Source organism: Callithrix jacchus, chromosome 13, assembly GCF_049354715.1.
Source record: "Callithrix jacchus isolate 240 chromosome 13, calJac240_pri, whole genome shotgun sequence".
NCBI lineage: Eukaryota > Metazoa > Chordata > Mammalia > Primates > Cebidae > Callithrix > Callithrix jacchus.
The window spans coordinates 40380713-40397308 of NC_133514.1; the positions used below are offsets into that span (position 1 = coordinate 40380713).

At 35.6% G+C, this 16596-nt stretch overlaps 1 protein-coding gene across 10 annotated transcripts in view; it reads right to left on the reverse strand.

Annotated features, from left to right (window-relative positions):
• The window catches only part of LOC100398771 (A disintegrin and metallopeptidase domain 3-like), an 80647-nt gene extending 64615 nt beyond the window's left edge, over positions 1 to 16032 (reverse strand). For 3 of the 10 annotated variants that reach the window (XM_035270351.3, XM_035270352.3, XM_035270349.3), the window contains exons 1-5: positions 15906 to 16032; positions 15452 to 15534; positions 7735 to 7790; positions 6641 to 6719; positions 4814 to 4871 (exon numbers count right to left, since the gene is read on the reverse strand). In XM_035270351.3, coding sequence (XP_035126242.2) covers positions 4814 to 4871; positions 6641 to 6719; positions 7735 to 7790; positions 15452 to 15534; positions 15906 to 15963 — 334 coding nt within the window. In that variant the 5' untranslated portion in view covers positions 15964 to 16032. Of the gene's footprint in view, positions 1 to 4813; positions 4872 to 6640; positions 6720 to 7734; positions 7791 to 12714; positions 12890 to 15451; positions 15630 to 15905 lie in introns of those variants that run through there. The other 7 variants (XM_035270348.3, XM_035270346.3, XM_054243873.2 and 4 more) reach the window with 4 other exon arrangements.
• Between the last annotated feature and the right edge of the window lie 564 nt (positions 16033 to 16596).

The window sequence follows — 16596 nt, forward strand, 5'->3', positions numbered from 1 at the left end:
ACAGGCAGCAATACTGTAACAATAGAAGACTTTAATACCTTATTTTAAATAATAAATAGAACATCCAAACAGAAGATTAGTAAGAAAACAGAATATTTTAATATTACTATAAACCAAATAGTTCTAATGAACATATATAGAATTTCATTGAACAGTGGAAGAATACACTTTCTTCTAAAGTTCATCTGGGTCTTTTCCAGATAGATCAAATATTAGGTTAAAAAACAAGTCTAAAAATCTTAAAAAGATTGAAATCATAACAAGCGTCTTTTCTGAACACCATAGAATGAAGCTAAAAATAAATAGTATAAGGCAAACTAAAATATTAACACATACATCAAAATTAGCACACTTTAATAACTACTGGCTGAAAAAATCAAAACTAATTAGAAAATACCTTGAGACAAGTGAAAACATGAAAATAAAAACTAACGAAAAATATTAAAACAAGCAGATGCATGAAAAGCAATATTAAGAGAAAAGGTCATAGCAATATACACCTACATTTTAAAAAATGACATATCTCAACTTCAGTTTACCTGGAGATAGAAAAACAAGATAAAACTAAGCTCCAAATTAGCAAAGAAGATTAGAACAGAAATAAACAAAATAAAAAATAGAAAATCCATATAGAAACAAATAAGTAAATTCATATTTGGAAAAGATAAAATAAAAAATTATACATAGCTATGTTAAGAAAATACAAAGAATGCAAATAAATAAAATCAGAAATAAAATAGAGATACTACAACTAATGCCACAGAAACAGGAAAAAGATAGTTTAAGAGACTAGTATGAACAAGTATATCAGCAAACTGGATAATAGAGGAAATTGATAAATTTCTAGCAACACAAAAATGGCCAAGATTGAATTATAATAAAGTACAAAATTTAAAAGGACTCATAACTAAAATAAAGATTAGATCAGTAATCAAAACCTAGAACAAGAAAAGAGCAGGATCAGAGAAATTTACTGTTGAACTCTACCAAACATTTAAAGAATAATTAATACCACACAAAACTTTCTTAAACTCTTGCAAAAAATTGAAAGAGGAAACACTTCCAAACTTCCTCTGTGAGGCCAGACACCAAAGCCACATAAATACACCACAGGAAAAGAAAACTACCACCACCAAGGTATTCCTGGAGAAGAGCAGCCCCAAGGTTATCAGATTCACCAGGGTTGAAATGAAGGAAAAAAATGCTAAAGACAGCCAGAGAGAAAGGTTTGGTTACCCACAGAGGGAAGACCCTCAGACTCAGAGTGGATCTCTTGGCAGAAACCCTACAAGCCAAAAGAGAGTGGGGGCCAATATTTGACATCCTTAAAGAAAAGAATTTTCTACCCAGAATTTCATATCCAGCCAAATTAAGCTTCAGAAGCAAAGGAGAAATAAAATCCTTTATGGGCAAGCAACTGCTGAGAGATTTCGTCACCATCCCTGCCCTACAAAAGCTCCTGAAGGAAGCACTAAACACGGAAAGGAACAAGCAGTACCAGCCACTGCAAAAACAGACCAAACTGCAAAGACCATCAACACTATGAGGAAATTGCATCAACTAACTGGCAAAACAACCATCTAGCATCAAAATGGCAGGATCAAATTCACACACATCAATATTAACCTTAAATGTAAATGGGTTAAATGCCACAATCAAAAGACGCAAACTGGGAAATCAGATAAAAAGGTAAGGCCCATCGGTGTGCTGTATTCAGCAAACACATCTCACTTGTAAAGACACATATAGGCTCAAAACAAATGGATGTAGGAAGATTTACCAAGCAAATTAAGAGAGGGAAAAAAAAAAAGCAGGGATTACAACCCCAGTCTCTGATAAAACAGCCTTTAAACCAACAAAGATCAAAAGAGACAATGAAGGGCATTACACAATGGTAAAGGAATTAATGCAACAAGAAGAGCTAACTATCCTAAATAGATATGCACCCAATACAGGAGCACCCAGATACAAAAAACAAGTTCTTACCTACAGAGAGAGACTTAGACTCCCACACAATAACTGTGGGAGATTATAACACCCCACTGTCAATACTAGACAGATTGAAGAGAGAGAAAATTAACAAGGATATCCAGGACTTAAACTCAGGTCTAAACCAAACAGACCTAATAGACATCTACAAAACTCTTCATCCCAAATCCACAGAATATTCATTCTTCTCAGCACCACATCACACTTATTCTAAAATTGACCACAAAATTGAAAGTAAAACCTTTCTCAGCAAATGCCAAAGAATAGAAATCACAATAGTCTCTCAGATCACAGTGCAATCAAATTAGAACTCAGGATTAAAAAACTTACTCAAAACTGCACAACTACATGGAAACTAAACAACCTGCTCCTGAATGACTACTGGATAAATAATGAAATGAAGGCAGAAATAAAGATGTTCTTCAAAACCAATGAGAATGAAGACACAGCGTACCAGAATCTCTGGGACACATTTAAGGCAGTGTCTAGAGAGAAATTTATAGCACTAAATGCCCACCAGAGAAGTGAGGAAAGATCTAAAATCACCACTCTAACGTCACTATTAAAAGAACAAGAGGAGCAAGATCAAACAAATTCAACACCTAGCAGAAGGCAAGAGATAACTAAGATCAAAATAGAACCGAGAAGGAGATAGAGACACAAAAAACCCTTCAAAAAATCAATAAATCCAGGAGCTGGTTTTTTTAAAAGATCAACAAAAATAAATAGACTGTCAGCCAGAATAATAAAAAAGAAAAGAGAGAAGATTCAAATAGCTCAATAAAATATAATAAAGGGGATATCACCACCAATCCCACAGAAATACAAACTACCATCAGAGATTACTACAAACACTTCTATGCAAATAAACCAGTAAATCTAGAAGACATGGAAAAATTCCTGGACACTCACACCCTCCCAACTCTAAACCAGGAAGAAGTTGACTTTCTGAATAGACTAATAATAAGGATTGAAGTTGAGGCAGCAATTAATAGTCTGTAATCCCAGCTACTCAGGAGGCTGAGACAAGAGAATTGCCTGAACCCAGGAGGTGGAGGTTGCGGTGAGCCGAGATCATGCCATTGCACTCCAGCCTGGGTAACAAGAGCAAAGCTCCATCTCAAAAAAAAAGAAAAAGAAAATACCATCTGACCTATAAATCATTCTATTATAAAGACACATGCACACATATAGTTACTGTGGTAGTGTTCACAATAGCAAAGACTTGGAACTCACCCAAATGCCTACCAATGATAGATTGGATAAAGAAATGTGTCATATATACACCATGGAATACTATGTAGGCATAAAAAAGGATGAGTTAATGTACTTTGCAAGGACATGGATGAAACTGGAAACCATCATTCTCAGCAAACTGACACAAGAACAGAAAACCAAACACCCCATGTTCTCACTCATAAGTGAGTGTTGAACAATGAGAACACATGGACACAGGGAGGGGACCATCACACACTGGGGCTTGTGGGATGGGGGGGCTAGGGGAGGAATAGGAGGGGTTGGGGGAGTTTGGGGAGGGATAGCATTAGGAGAAATAACTAATGTAGATGATGGGGTGATGGATGCACGTAGCAAACCAACACCATGGCATATACATACCTATGTAACAAACCTGCATTATATGAACATGTACCCCAGAACATAAAGTATAATAAATAAATAAGAAAAAAAATTATAAGCCAATATCCCTGATGCACATAGATAGAAAAAAAATTTAAAAACATCTGAATTCAAGAGCATATTAAAAGTATTACACACTATGACCAGGTGGGCTTTCTCTCTGAAATGCAACAGTGATTCAACATAAGAAAATTAATTAATGTGATACACTATATTACATAATAAATAATACTATTTACAGGATGAAATTAATAGATGCAGAAAAAGCCAATCTCAACTTCCTTTATAGGACCTTACACATATATTATTTGACCCTAATACAAAAATAAAACAAAGCCAGTCCAAAAAAACTGTCAGATCAATATCTCATCAAAATTGGTGAGAAAAACCTCAAGATAATAACAGTCAGTCATGTGTAAAAAGAATTATAATTATATATGTCAGGACTTGGTTGTTATTTTTTAGGTTTGCAAAACTATTTCAAGATTTAAAAGTAAATCAATTGGATTCACCATGTCAAAGGACCAGAAAAGAAAACTTATAATCTTATCAATTGATATAAAAAGAGCATTTTCTATAATTAAATAACCATTAATGAAAAAAAGAACAAAATAAACTTTTAGCAGGTTAGAAATAGAGAAGAATTTTCTCAACTTGATACAGAGAATATAAGAAAACCTAAAGCCAACATTATTTTTTCACGATGAAAGACTGAATCTGTTTTCCATGAAATTGGGAATAGCTGAAGAATGTCTGCCCTCACTACTGTTATTCAACATGGTAATGGAAATTTTAGCAAATTACAGCGAGGCAAGGCAAAACATAAAAAATAAAAAAAGAAAGAAAAGCAGACTGACCTATCGATTGAAAAAAGAAAATTATCTATATTTGTAAAAGATGTGTCTATGTAGGAAATCTCAAGGAATCTATTAAAAAGCCCTTATATAACCAATATGTGAATTTAGCAAGATAGTAAAATAGTAGATGAAACCCAAAAAAGTGAACTGCAACTAGAAAATGACAACACACATGTAGAAACTAAAATTAGAACACAATATCACTTAAAATTCCAATAAAATGAAATAGGTAGGTATAAACCTAAAAAATGTACAGGATCTGAACACTGAAATAACAAAAACACTAGTGAAAGACATACATAACAGACCAAATTAGTTAAGAGACTTACTGCGTTTTTGGATTGGAAAACTTAACATAGTAAAGATGTCAGTTCTCCCCAAATTGATCTGCAGATTTAACAGGAGTAGCTTTACTTAAATTTAAAATAAAAAAGCAAAATATCTGGAATAGAATAGCTGAAAAAGGTTAAAAAGTATGACAAAGTGGGAAAAACCACTGTAGTTTATAACCCAGAAATATATCCACACTTGGTCCATGGATTTTTGACAAAGCAGTTAGAAGAACAATTCAAAGCAGAAAGATAACCTTTTAGAAATGTAAATAGTGCTGTAACTATTATACATCTAGTCAAAAGACTGAACTTTGATCTCAATATCATACCTTATACAAAATTACCTCAAAATAAGTAAATAATTAAATGTAAAGTATAAAACTTAAAAAATAAAAAAACAGAAAGTCTTTAGAAACAAATGCTACATAGAGTCCATAGGTTTGACATGAAAACAATCAATCATAACAAGAGTTGTTGATAAATTAGCCCCCATCAAAAATAAAAATTTTGATCTGTGGTAGACCACTTGAAAAGTAAGACAAATCAGAAAGGGACAAAATATTTGCAAAGCACTTGTTTGACAAAAGACATATTCAAAATATAGAAAACTTAAAAATCGGCAGTAATCGGCAACCTTAAACTCCAAACTCCTAGACTTCTGCTTGGTTCCACCTCTGGATGCTATCTATGGTCCAGACTATCTACAGTAGCGGGTAAACTTAAACATGAAATTCACCTTCTGTGCTTATATTCTCTCAGGTACAAAATTCCTAATCTGCCTATTGTCACATGTCTCAGAACAGGTGCCTCATGATTTTTTTTTTTCTGACTTCTAATTGTAATTTGGTAGAGAGGGAAAATCCTTTATCAGTTACCATACTGTATGTAGATTTCATCATCTCTTAGTTCCAATATAGCAATAGAGTGTGACCTGTCATTGGCATTCACTTCCTCCCAGTCAAGGGTATAAATGTGTTACAGGGAAATAAATACCTTATAGGGTGTAATAAATATCTTACAGGGTCAAGTGAACTTTCTTACATAATATGAAAACTTTCTTGACTCTTAAATGTCTTCCACCCTGTAATCCCAGCACTTTAGGAGGCCAAGGCAGGCAGATCACTTGAACCAAGGAGCTTGAGACTAGCCTGGGTAACATGGTGAAACCCCATCTCAACCAAAAACACAAAAATAAGCCTGGTGTTGTGTCCTGCGCCTGTAGGCTCAGCTACTTGGGAAGGTGAGGTGAGATCACCTGAGTCTGGGAGGCAGAGGCTGCAGTGAGCCAATATTGTATCACTGCATTCCAGCCTGGGGTGACAGAGTGAGACCTCGTCTCAAAAAAAAAAAAAAAAAGAAAAGAAAAAAGGTTTTCGGATAACTCTAATTTTGCGGTTTCACATGTGGACCTTAAGATTCTGTACACTGTCTACTTTTTCCCATCATCACTCTCACTGGTTCCCTGGGGTCTTTCTGTAAGGCCTACCACTTTCTCCACTGCTCAGGCCCGCTCGTATATCAATTGAAACTTCTCAGTATGTCTTAGCTCCTTGAAACACTTCCACCCCCACCCCCGAAACTCCTACTAATACTTCCAGACATACCTTAAATGTCTTTTTTTGGATGAATGATTCCTAAGTTTCAGATTTTTTAAAAAGTAGTTGTTCAATTCAATATGCTTTCATATTAATTGCCACATTATATTTAGTTTTGTGTTCTCTTTTCTCAATAATTATGTGGGGCATAAAGCGTTAATTTCCTCCCTAGCAATGGCACCTTAACCACATAAAAATGTAATTTTACTTGGCAGAAACAAAAACTCACGTTTGAAAATGAAGAATCTCTGTGCAATATTCCTGATTCATTGTATAAATACACCAGGAAACGTGGGTGTAAAAATGACCTAATTCAATCAAAATAATAACACTGCATTGTAATTATTTCATTAATTAAAAATAATTTCCAGAGTAATAAAATTAAACAAAATTTGCCTTCAATACAAACATCTAAAAATGAAATGGACTTATTTCTATATTAACTTGCTGCTTTTTGATAGCATATTGTGAATATAAGAAAGAATAATAACCAGTATAATCAGAAAAAAGTGTGGGGCTGCTTTAATGAATTCAAAATAATCAGCTAGGGCCAGGTGTGGTGGCTCACACCTGTAATCTCAGCACTTTGGAAGGCCAAACCTGGAGGACTGCTTGAGCTCAGGGGTTCAAGACCAGCCCGGGCAACGTATAGAGATTCCCCCATCTCTACTAAAAATAAAAATCAATTGGTGGATCGTGGTGGTGTGTGCCTGTAGTCTTAGCTACTTGGGAGGCCAAGGCAAGAGGATGGCTTGAGCTCAGGAAATCTAGGCTGCAGTGAGTTATGACTGCACCGCTACACTCCAGCCTGGGCGACTGAGTGAGACCCTGTCTCACAAAATAAAGTAAAATCAAACTGACAAACACAGATATCTGTACAGTAGTAAGCAGGGCTGCCAGATTTCAAAATAGGTTTTCTTTTAGATTCAACTGTGATTTTATGGCTCATATACCTTAGTTAATATTAGTTTAACAAGTAACAATAGATTTTATATATTTACATTAGTTTTCATAATGTTATACTTTGGTAAAAACAACTCCAAAATTATTATGTGTCTTAAAACAGCAATGAATGTCCTTCACAAGTTTACTAAAGATTCAGCGCCATCCTGCCTTCCTTCTGGAACCTAGGAAAAGGCATAGTCCCTCCCTGAAAGAGTCTCAAAATGACAACCTGTAATTGATGACTAAAATGAATTACAGAGAAGATATAAAATGTTATTAAATAAATCTAATATTCATTCTCTTATTTAAGTTCAATTTAGGGTAGTGATTGTAAAAATTTAAGACACTCAAAATAACGAATGTTTTTCAATAACTTACTGTTTTTCAAGCAGGAAAGTATATGATTTCCCCTCAATTTTGATGGAATAAGTGGCCTGTAGCAAAATGTTCAGAGGGAAAGTAATTGGTATAGATTCTAACTTTGTAAATGTTAAACATCACAGTTCGTTGAAACATATATTCGTTCATACAAATGTAGATTATATTCTACATGTATCAAAATTGGAATGTATAACAGAATTGTAATTTAAATAAACACAAGGAGTCTAAATTTCAAAACTCAGATCATTAATCATTAGCATGTATTATTATGAGATTTGAATTTAAAATGAGGATACTGTTTAGAAATGCTGAGAAACAGTTGAAGAAATTTGAATTTTGTTATCTTTGCTCTATTTTGAAGTTCTCAGCACAAATAAATTGAAAATAAAATAATGCAGCACAGTTTCCCAGTGAGGAATAAAAGAATGATTGCCCAGGTGCCAGAAGTACTACCTGCAAGCAATCCTCCTCTCCCCACCCGCTTTTGCTATTGCCTTAGCTCAAGAGTGTTATCTCATACAAAGTGACAACTTTCTGAGAGTGCTCACATTTAATTAGAAGCCTCTCCACTTAATGGTGGTTTCTGGTTTCAGACAGATTTAGTATGGTGTTCCAAACAGATTAAGTATGGTGATATCTTCATGATATTGAAGATATTGATATCTGTTAGTATGGTGTTCCAAACAGATTAAGTATGGTGATATCTTCATGATATATTGATATCTATATCAATAATCAAAGTCCCTTTCATTTCCAGAACACTTCAAAGCAATTTGATTTTTTTCAACTTCATTAAGCTATGACTGAAAAACAAGTCTTGTGTTTATTTAAAGTGTACTTAGGATGTATATGATGTTTTAACATGCATATATATTGTGAATGATTAAAACAACCAAATTACTATACCCATCACCTCACAGTTACCATTTTATCGTATGTGGTGAGAACATTTGAGATCTACTCTTAGTAAATTTTAAGTAAACAAAATATTATCATTAACTATAGCAACCATGATGTACATTCAGTGTTCTGAATTTATTAATCTGATAACTGAAAGTTACCCTTTGTCCAGTGTCTTCTCTTTTCACCCACACCTCTAGCCCCTGGTGACTACCATCTCATTTCTGTTACTACGTGTTTGAGTTTATTTTTAAGATAGTACAAATAAGTGATATCATGCAATATTTGTCTTGGTGTGTCTGGCTTATTTCCCTTAGCACAATGTCCTCCAGGTACAACCAGGATGATGGATGGCAGGTTTTCCTTCTTTTTAAAAACGGAGTATTTCCATTGTTTGTCTACTTATTGATCAATTGATCAATCATCTATCAATCTACATTTTCTTTTTCCATATACCCAGAGACAAATGTCATACCATTTTGTCTGACATAGTTAAATGTAGTGCTAAATATTTTATTCTTTATGATGGTATAAATTTTTTAAAAATTTATTCTTCAGCTAGTTTACTATGTGTGAAAACACAGCTTATCTGTTTTATGTTGGTTTTCGTATACTGTTTACTGAGTTCACATCTTTATTCTAACTTTTTCTTCATATAGAATATTTATAATTTTCTATGTATAAGATCGTGCCATCTGATAATAGACAATTTCACTTGAGGCATTTTTTTTTTTTTAGACGGAGTTTCGCTCTTGTTACCCAGGCTGGAGTGCAATGGCACGATCTCGGCTCACTGCAACCTCTGCCTCCTGGGTTCAGGCAATTCTCTTTCCTCAGCCTCCTGAGTAGCTGGGATTACAGGCACGCGCCACTGTACCCAGCTAATTTTTTGTATTTTTAGTAGAGATGGGGCTTCACCATGTTGACCAGGATGGTCTTGATCTCTTGACCTCGTGATCCACCCACCTCGGCCTCCCAAAGTGCTGGGATTACAGGCGTGAGCCACCGTGCCCGGCCCTTATATTCTTGAATAATCCTTCTGGTGCAACTTCCACCCATGGTGAAGTCCAATAATAACATTAGTCTTAACTTGCAAGGAGGTAACTTTCTCTCATCTAATTGTGAAGGAAGGGCTATCCAAGAAAAGAAGGTCAGAAGGACTTCCTAACCGAGGGGCTTTATGTCGAGGCCTGCACGGGCACTTCTCTCTTGGCATAGACTGTGGTTTCTCACAAGACAATTGAGGTGACTTAGGTCTTCCCTGCTTAAGACCAGGGGCTGCAATCCGAGTCCCGTCTGTGTTTGGAGAAGGCAATACTCCATTTGGCTGTAGTTGGCAGTTCAGGTGTGGCTTGGGATTTTCCAAGTGTCCCCATACCTTGGCCTCTTCATTGGAAGAGCCACATCTGCTGTCACTTGCACACTCCACTGTTGATGGGATGCAATGACTTAGTTTTCCTGTGCTTGCTTCCTGAGAGTAAGGCAGCGGCTGGTCTCAGATTTCTTTGAATACATGTGAGATGTTATGTGAGAAATGCAGCTAGATATACACCAATTTTGTTTTATTAATTTTTTTTTTAAGACAAAGTCTCACTCTGCTGCCCAGGCTGGAGTGCAAGTGTGCTATCTTGCCCCACTGCAACCTCCCCTCCCAGGTTCGAGCTATTTTCCTGCCTCAGCCTCCCAAGGAACTGGGACTACAAGCACATGCCACGATGCCCAGCTAATTTTTGTATTTTTTTTTTGTCTTTTTTGGTAGAGATGGGGTTTCACCATGTTGGCCAGGCTGTTCTCAAACTCCTGACCTAAAATGATCCACCCACCTTAGCCTCCCAAATTGCCAGAATTACAGGCATGAGCCACTGCACCTGGTCTGATCTCTTTACCATTTCCAGGCTTTTCTCCTCCAATCCTCCCTTTCTTCCTTCAGTACACACCCATAAAGCCCCATTAAGTAGTGGGTACTGGAGATAGCAGAGTGAATAAAGCACAGCCCTGCTGGGTGCGGTGTGGGTGTCAGAGAAGAATGTTGGAGATTACGGTAGCCCAGTCTCCTGGTGGAAATGCAGGGGAACTGACCGTGGGAATGCACAAAAAGGTGGCCTAGCCCAGCCTTGAGAGGGGAGGCTTTGTGGGCCCCAGTGGGCGAGGACATGAATTCTGGCTTCCACTGAGCCTCCACTGAGTGTCCTTGGCTAGGAGGAGTCAAAAGACCTACAGGAAGAAGCTGAGGCACAAAATACAATTTTAATGGAGTTAACTTGAGTTGAAGTGAGTATGGCTATCCTTGGCCTTTGTTACAAGCAGGTTTTCTGTTTCCTTTTCTTCTTCTTTTTTTTTAGATGGAGTTCAATGTTTAACACTAGTGGGGAGACTGGGCACCAGTGTCATTTTCATGACATTAGAGGAAAAATGTTCAGCTTTTCCATATTGAGTATGATGTTAGATGTAGGCCTGTCATTTATGGTCTTTATTATTTTGAGGTAAATTTGTTCTACACCCAATTAGTTGAGGACTTTAAACATAAAAGAAGGCTGGATTTTGTCCAAAGCCTTTGCTTTATCTATTGAGATGAATGATGTGATTTTTATCCTTTATTCTCTTAATGTGGCATACACATGTGGTCATTTGCATATGTTTAACAATCCTTGAATCCCAGGAATAAATCCCAGTTGATTATGACATACAGTCCTTTTATTGTGCTGTTGAATTTGGTAGTATTTTATTGAGGATATTTGCGTCTTTGTCCAGGGATATTGGTTCATGTTTTATCTGGGAGTATCTTGGTCCAACTTTGGTGTTAGAGTAATATTGTGATATTAGCTTCATGAAATAAGTTTGGCAGTGTTCCTCTTCAATTTTTTGGAAAACCCTTTGAGAATAATCATTATTTACTCTTTTTTTCTTTTAAAATGTTTGGTAGAAATCACCAGTTAAGTCATCTGGTCCTGGACTTTTCTTTGTAGGAGATTTTTGATTACTGATTCAGTCTTAATTATTACTGATCTCCTCGGATTTTCTATTTTTCATTATTCAGTCTATGTAGATTGTGTTTCTAGGATGCTGTCTATTTCTTCCCTGTTATACAGTTTTTTGGCATAAAATGTTCATAGACTGATGCCTTTACTTGGTGATGTCAATTGTAATGTCTCCTCCTTTAATTTTGTTATTGCATATTTGAGCCCTCTGCCTTTCCTAGTATTGCTAAAGGTTTATTAATTTTGTTTATATTTTTAAAAATAGAACTCTTAGTTTTGGTTGCTTTATTCTATGGCTATTTTACTCTTTTCTTTTTTTATCTTTTTTTTTCTTCTTTGATCAATTGATTGTTTAAGAAGATATTGTTTAATTTCAAGTTATGTAGGAATTTTCTATTTTTCCCTGTTACATTTAATTTCTTAACATTGTAATTAGAAAAGATATTGATTATGATTGTGATTATACATTTCCTAAATTTGTTAAAATTTGTTTTGTGACCTAGTATGATTTATTCTAGAAAATGTTACATATGCACGTGAGAAGAATGTGTCATCTGTTCTATTTGATGGAATGATCTACAGAGGTCTTTTAGGTCCCTTTGGTCTAAAGTACAGTTTAAGTCTAAATGTCCCTTATTAATTTTCTGCTATATAAAACTGTCCATTGTTGAAATTGGGGTATTGAAGTTCTCTGTTAACATTATTATTTCTCATTTCAATTCTGTTTAAATTTGCTTTATGCATTTAGGGGGCTCTGTGTTTGGTGCATATATGTTTTAAATTGTTATATCTTCTTGATTAATTGGCCATTTATCATTACATTACAACTTTTTTTGCCTTTTGCTATGGTTTTTTACTTAAAGTCTATTTTTGTCTCATAAAAGCATAGCAACTGCTCTCCTCTTTTGATTTTGATTTCCATACAGTATCTTTTTCTATCCCTTCACTTTCAGTCCCTGCATGTTCTTAAAGCTCAAGTGTGTCTCTCTCAGGCAGCATATCTTTGGATACTTTTAATCCATTCAGACACTCTATGTCTTTTGGTTGGAGAGTTTATAGTCCATTTAAATTTAGAGTAATTATTGCTATGAAGACTTACTATTGCCATTTGAGCATTGTTTTCTGGCTGCTTTATATGTTGTTTCATGCATTTTTCCTCTCTTCCTGTGTTCCTCTGTGATTTGATGTTAACCTGCAGTGGTATCTCTTGATTCTTTTCTCTTTAATTTTTGTGCATTTCTTATAGGTTTTTCTTTCATAGTTTACCATGAGGTCTACATGAAATATATAGTCATATCAGGTTAGTTTAAGATACTAGAAATTTAACTTCAATCACATAAAAACTATATACTTTCATTTCCATACCTATGCATAATTTTATGTTATTTATGTCAAGATTTCCATCTTTTTATATTTTGTATTCATTAACAAACTATGGCCATGATAGTTATTATAACACGTTTGTCTTTTAACCTTTACATTAGAGTTATAAGTGACTCATATACCTCTATTACAACATTATAGTATTTCGAAATTGACTTATATTTGCTTTACAGTGGGTATTACACTTTCATATGTGTTCCTGTTATAATTTAGCCTCCTTTAGTTTTAGCTTAAATAACTCCTTTTAGCATTTCTTATTAGGCAAGCTCAGTGGTAATAAACTTCCTCAGCCTTTGTATGTACAGGATATTTTTTAATCCCTCATTTCTGAATGACAGTTTCGTCAGGTAAAATATTGGTTATTTATATGCTTTTAGTTATGTTTCTATGCAATTTTCAAGTGCATATAAAATTTCTGTATGTAATTTCTTCATTTTTTTCATTATTTATTATATAATATCCATCATCACTTATTTTTCTTCACCCTGTGAAATATATGAAAATACATCTAAAAATTTCTAAATGCATTTTTGAGTACTTTGTTAGGCTTTATCCTAATTGTCACCAAATGACTAGTTTTATACTACCAGTATTTGAATATTAGTTTTCTTTCTATATTGTTATCAATTTTGTTGACTGTTTTACATATTGTTCAGAAGAATGTGCATTACTTACAGTGGCATAAAGCTAAATTACAACTGGGTTGGAAAACCTCTATCTTTATATTTGGGGATCCTTACACATTTGGAGATTTCAGATTCTTGTCCAAAACAAATGCAGTGATATTTATAATTGGCTTTTAGGGCTCAAAACATCCCTGGCCAAGGAAGCCTCCTCAATGTTTGCCTAAATATTTTGACAAGCCCTGCTTGATGTCAACACTTAAAGAATCACTGAAAGATTTCAGCTGAGTTCTCCAAAAGCCAAAGTTTCTCCTATAGACCTTGTTGGTAGAAGTCAAAGTCTCGGTATGCTTTAGGAACACAGAGATTGTCTTCCTAAACAGGAAGCTCACCATGAATGTTTCTCGGATTCATGTGTGATAAACTGCAGAGTCTAGTGAGTCCTAAAAAATACCAAAACTGGAGAAAACAATACATTTATTTCACTGGATTCATGTTCTATATATGTCCACTGGACAAAAATATTTTTATTGTTCAAATTTTCTTTATCTTTATGAATATTCTTATGATTTGTCAACCATCATTTGAGGAAAACATTTTAAGATCTCACTGTAGAAATGCCTTTGACAATTTCTTCCTCTAGAGCTATGAATTTTCACTTTCTAGGTGCTGAACGCATTTTTTTTTTTTTTTTTTTTTTTTTTTGAGATGGAGTTTCGCTCTTGTTACCCAGGCTGGAGTGCAATGGTGCGATCTCGGCTCACCGCAACCTCCGCCTCCTGGGTTCAGGCAATTCTCCTGCCTCAGCCTCCTGAGTAGCTGGGATACAACTTTAGAATTGTTAAATATTCCTAGTGAGCTGAACATTCCATCATTAAGTAATAATTCTTACCTCTCACAATGGTGTGTGCGTGTGTGTGTGTGTGTCCATTGGTGGAAATGAGAAAACTGAACAAAGTCTGGTGACAGTTCAAAAAGATATGCATCATTATTGTTTGTTAATGAGAGCCAAATGCCATGCAACTTTTCTGGAAGATATTCTGCAATGTTCACAAAAAATTGTAATGGCTTGCCCATTGATCCTATATAAACCAACTATCAAAGAAGGTTTATTAAATCATGAGTTGAAATTTTAATAAGATATATGATGTTACATCCATATGATGTATTATGAAGTTATGAGAATGACAGTCATATTTATTACCATAAAAGTAAATCTAATATTTATAAATCAATGAAAAAGTCAATTACAGTCATATATAATCATTAAAGATGTATGTGCCCATGTGCATGTGTCTAAACATTCATTTAGTACAAATTTATTACTTTTAGAGAATTCTCTGTATCACCTCAATTTAATTTTACAATATACCTACTTTCCTACTCTAATCAGATGAAAGATAAAATCCCTTTCATTTTTACAAAGGATTTATATATATATGTACAGATATGAAGATAGTCCTTATATATTGTCATGTTAAAAACATGTTGCTCAGTAAAAATTAGTATAACCTAAATTATATCTTAATACAGACTTAAATGTACATATTTTCTAAAAGAACCCAGTAGACTGTATATGTTCCTTTGTGTTACAGAACTTTGGGGATTCTTTTTCTGAATCTCTATTTTAGAACAGTTATCTAACATTCATATATTAATTGAGAAATAAAAAAAAATAAAACTCTTACTGTCATTCAGACCAAATGATTCCTTAGCATGGTAAATTAGAACACAAACAAAATTTCACAAAGGGGTATGTATGAATTGATTGGGGCCACATAGTCCAGAAAAACAAAACACCATAATTTTAAAAGGTGATCTCTTAATTACATGCGTTTCTGAAACATCGCCATCATCAGTGTTTGTCTGGATCTTCCGTGGTACTGTAATTTGCAGAACGGGTGTTTCGGAATCTGCATGAGGAAAAGCATATGTGAGCACTCCCAGTGTATTATGTCAAGGCATCCTTTCTTAAAACACACACACACACACGCACGCACACGCACACACTGTCCATTTCCAACAAGAGGCTCTTCCAGGCGTGGGAGGTTTACCTTACCCTACCCAAGAACACTTTAGGGCTTGGTGACCTCAGTCCTGTGTGGCACTAGTGTGGGCTGCAGGTCTCAGACCCTATCTGGCATCCCCCTTCCTGATGCAGCCCGGGGTCCCACACTTGGTGGACGGCTGTGAGGGCCCCCTCCCTAGCCTGGCCTGAGCTTCTGGGTCCTGCAAAAGGCCAAGAGGAAGGGCGGCCTCCTCTCCTGCAGGGCTTTTCACTTACTCGGACCCGCGGTAGTCAGAAGGGTCACACCTGAGAGGATCAGCAAGTGAGACAGCATTGCGTGGCCGGTGGCCCAGCCACAGAGATGGCCGTTGCCCTTCAAACGGCTTCAGCTCGCGGCCAGAGTGGTGGAGGCCGAGCGGGGCCGAAGGGCGTGGGGTCTGCGGGGCACAGCGGGGACCCACTCCGTGGATTCCGAGGCAGGTGGAACCTATAGCCCGACGCGCCCAACCATAGCTGGCTGCACTGGAGGAGGCACGTGGGAGCCTGAGCTTCTGCCACATGGGCTCCTTTTTCTAAAAGCTTGACATTCACAATGCATTCGCGGGTAACATAGGGTTATAAAGTACATTTCTACACTAGACCTTTTGTTGGTGAAGTCTTGGCAATATGACTATTCCATATCATAGCCTTTGGGAAGACGGTTGAATTATTGTAGTGAAGGAAAACAAAAAAATAGGAATCACAGTATGTTTAGTAGCCAATTGCCAATTTTAGTTCTATCTACTTCTAGTTTTCTGCTCTTAAGATTCAGGTCAAAACAGAAACACACAGGAAAAAACTAAAAAATCAGTTTCGTAGGAAACTAAGGAGTCTAAATAAAAACTGAAATATGAATATATGGCTATGTTTTATTATTTTAGTACAATTTATAAGTATCAGGCAAAAAACACATAAAATGACTCTATAA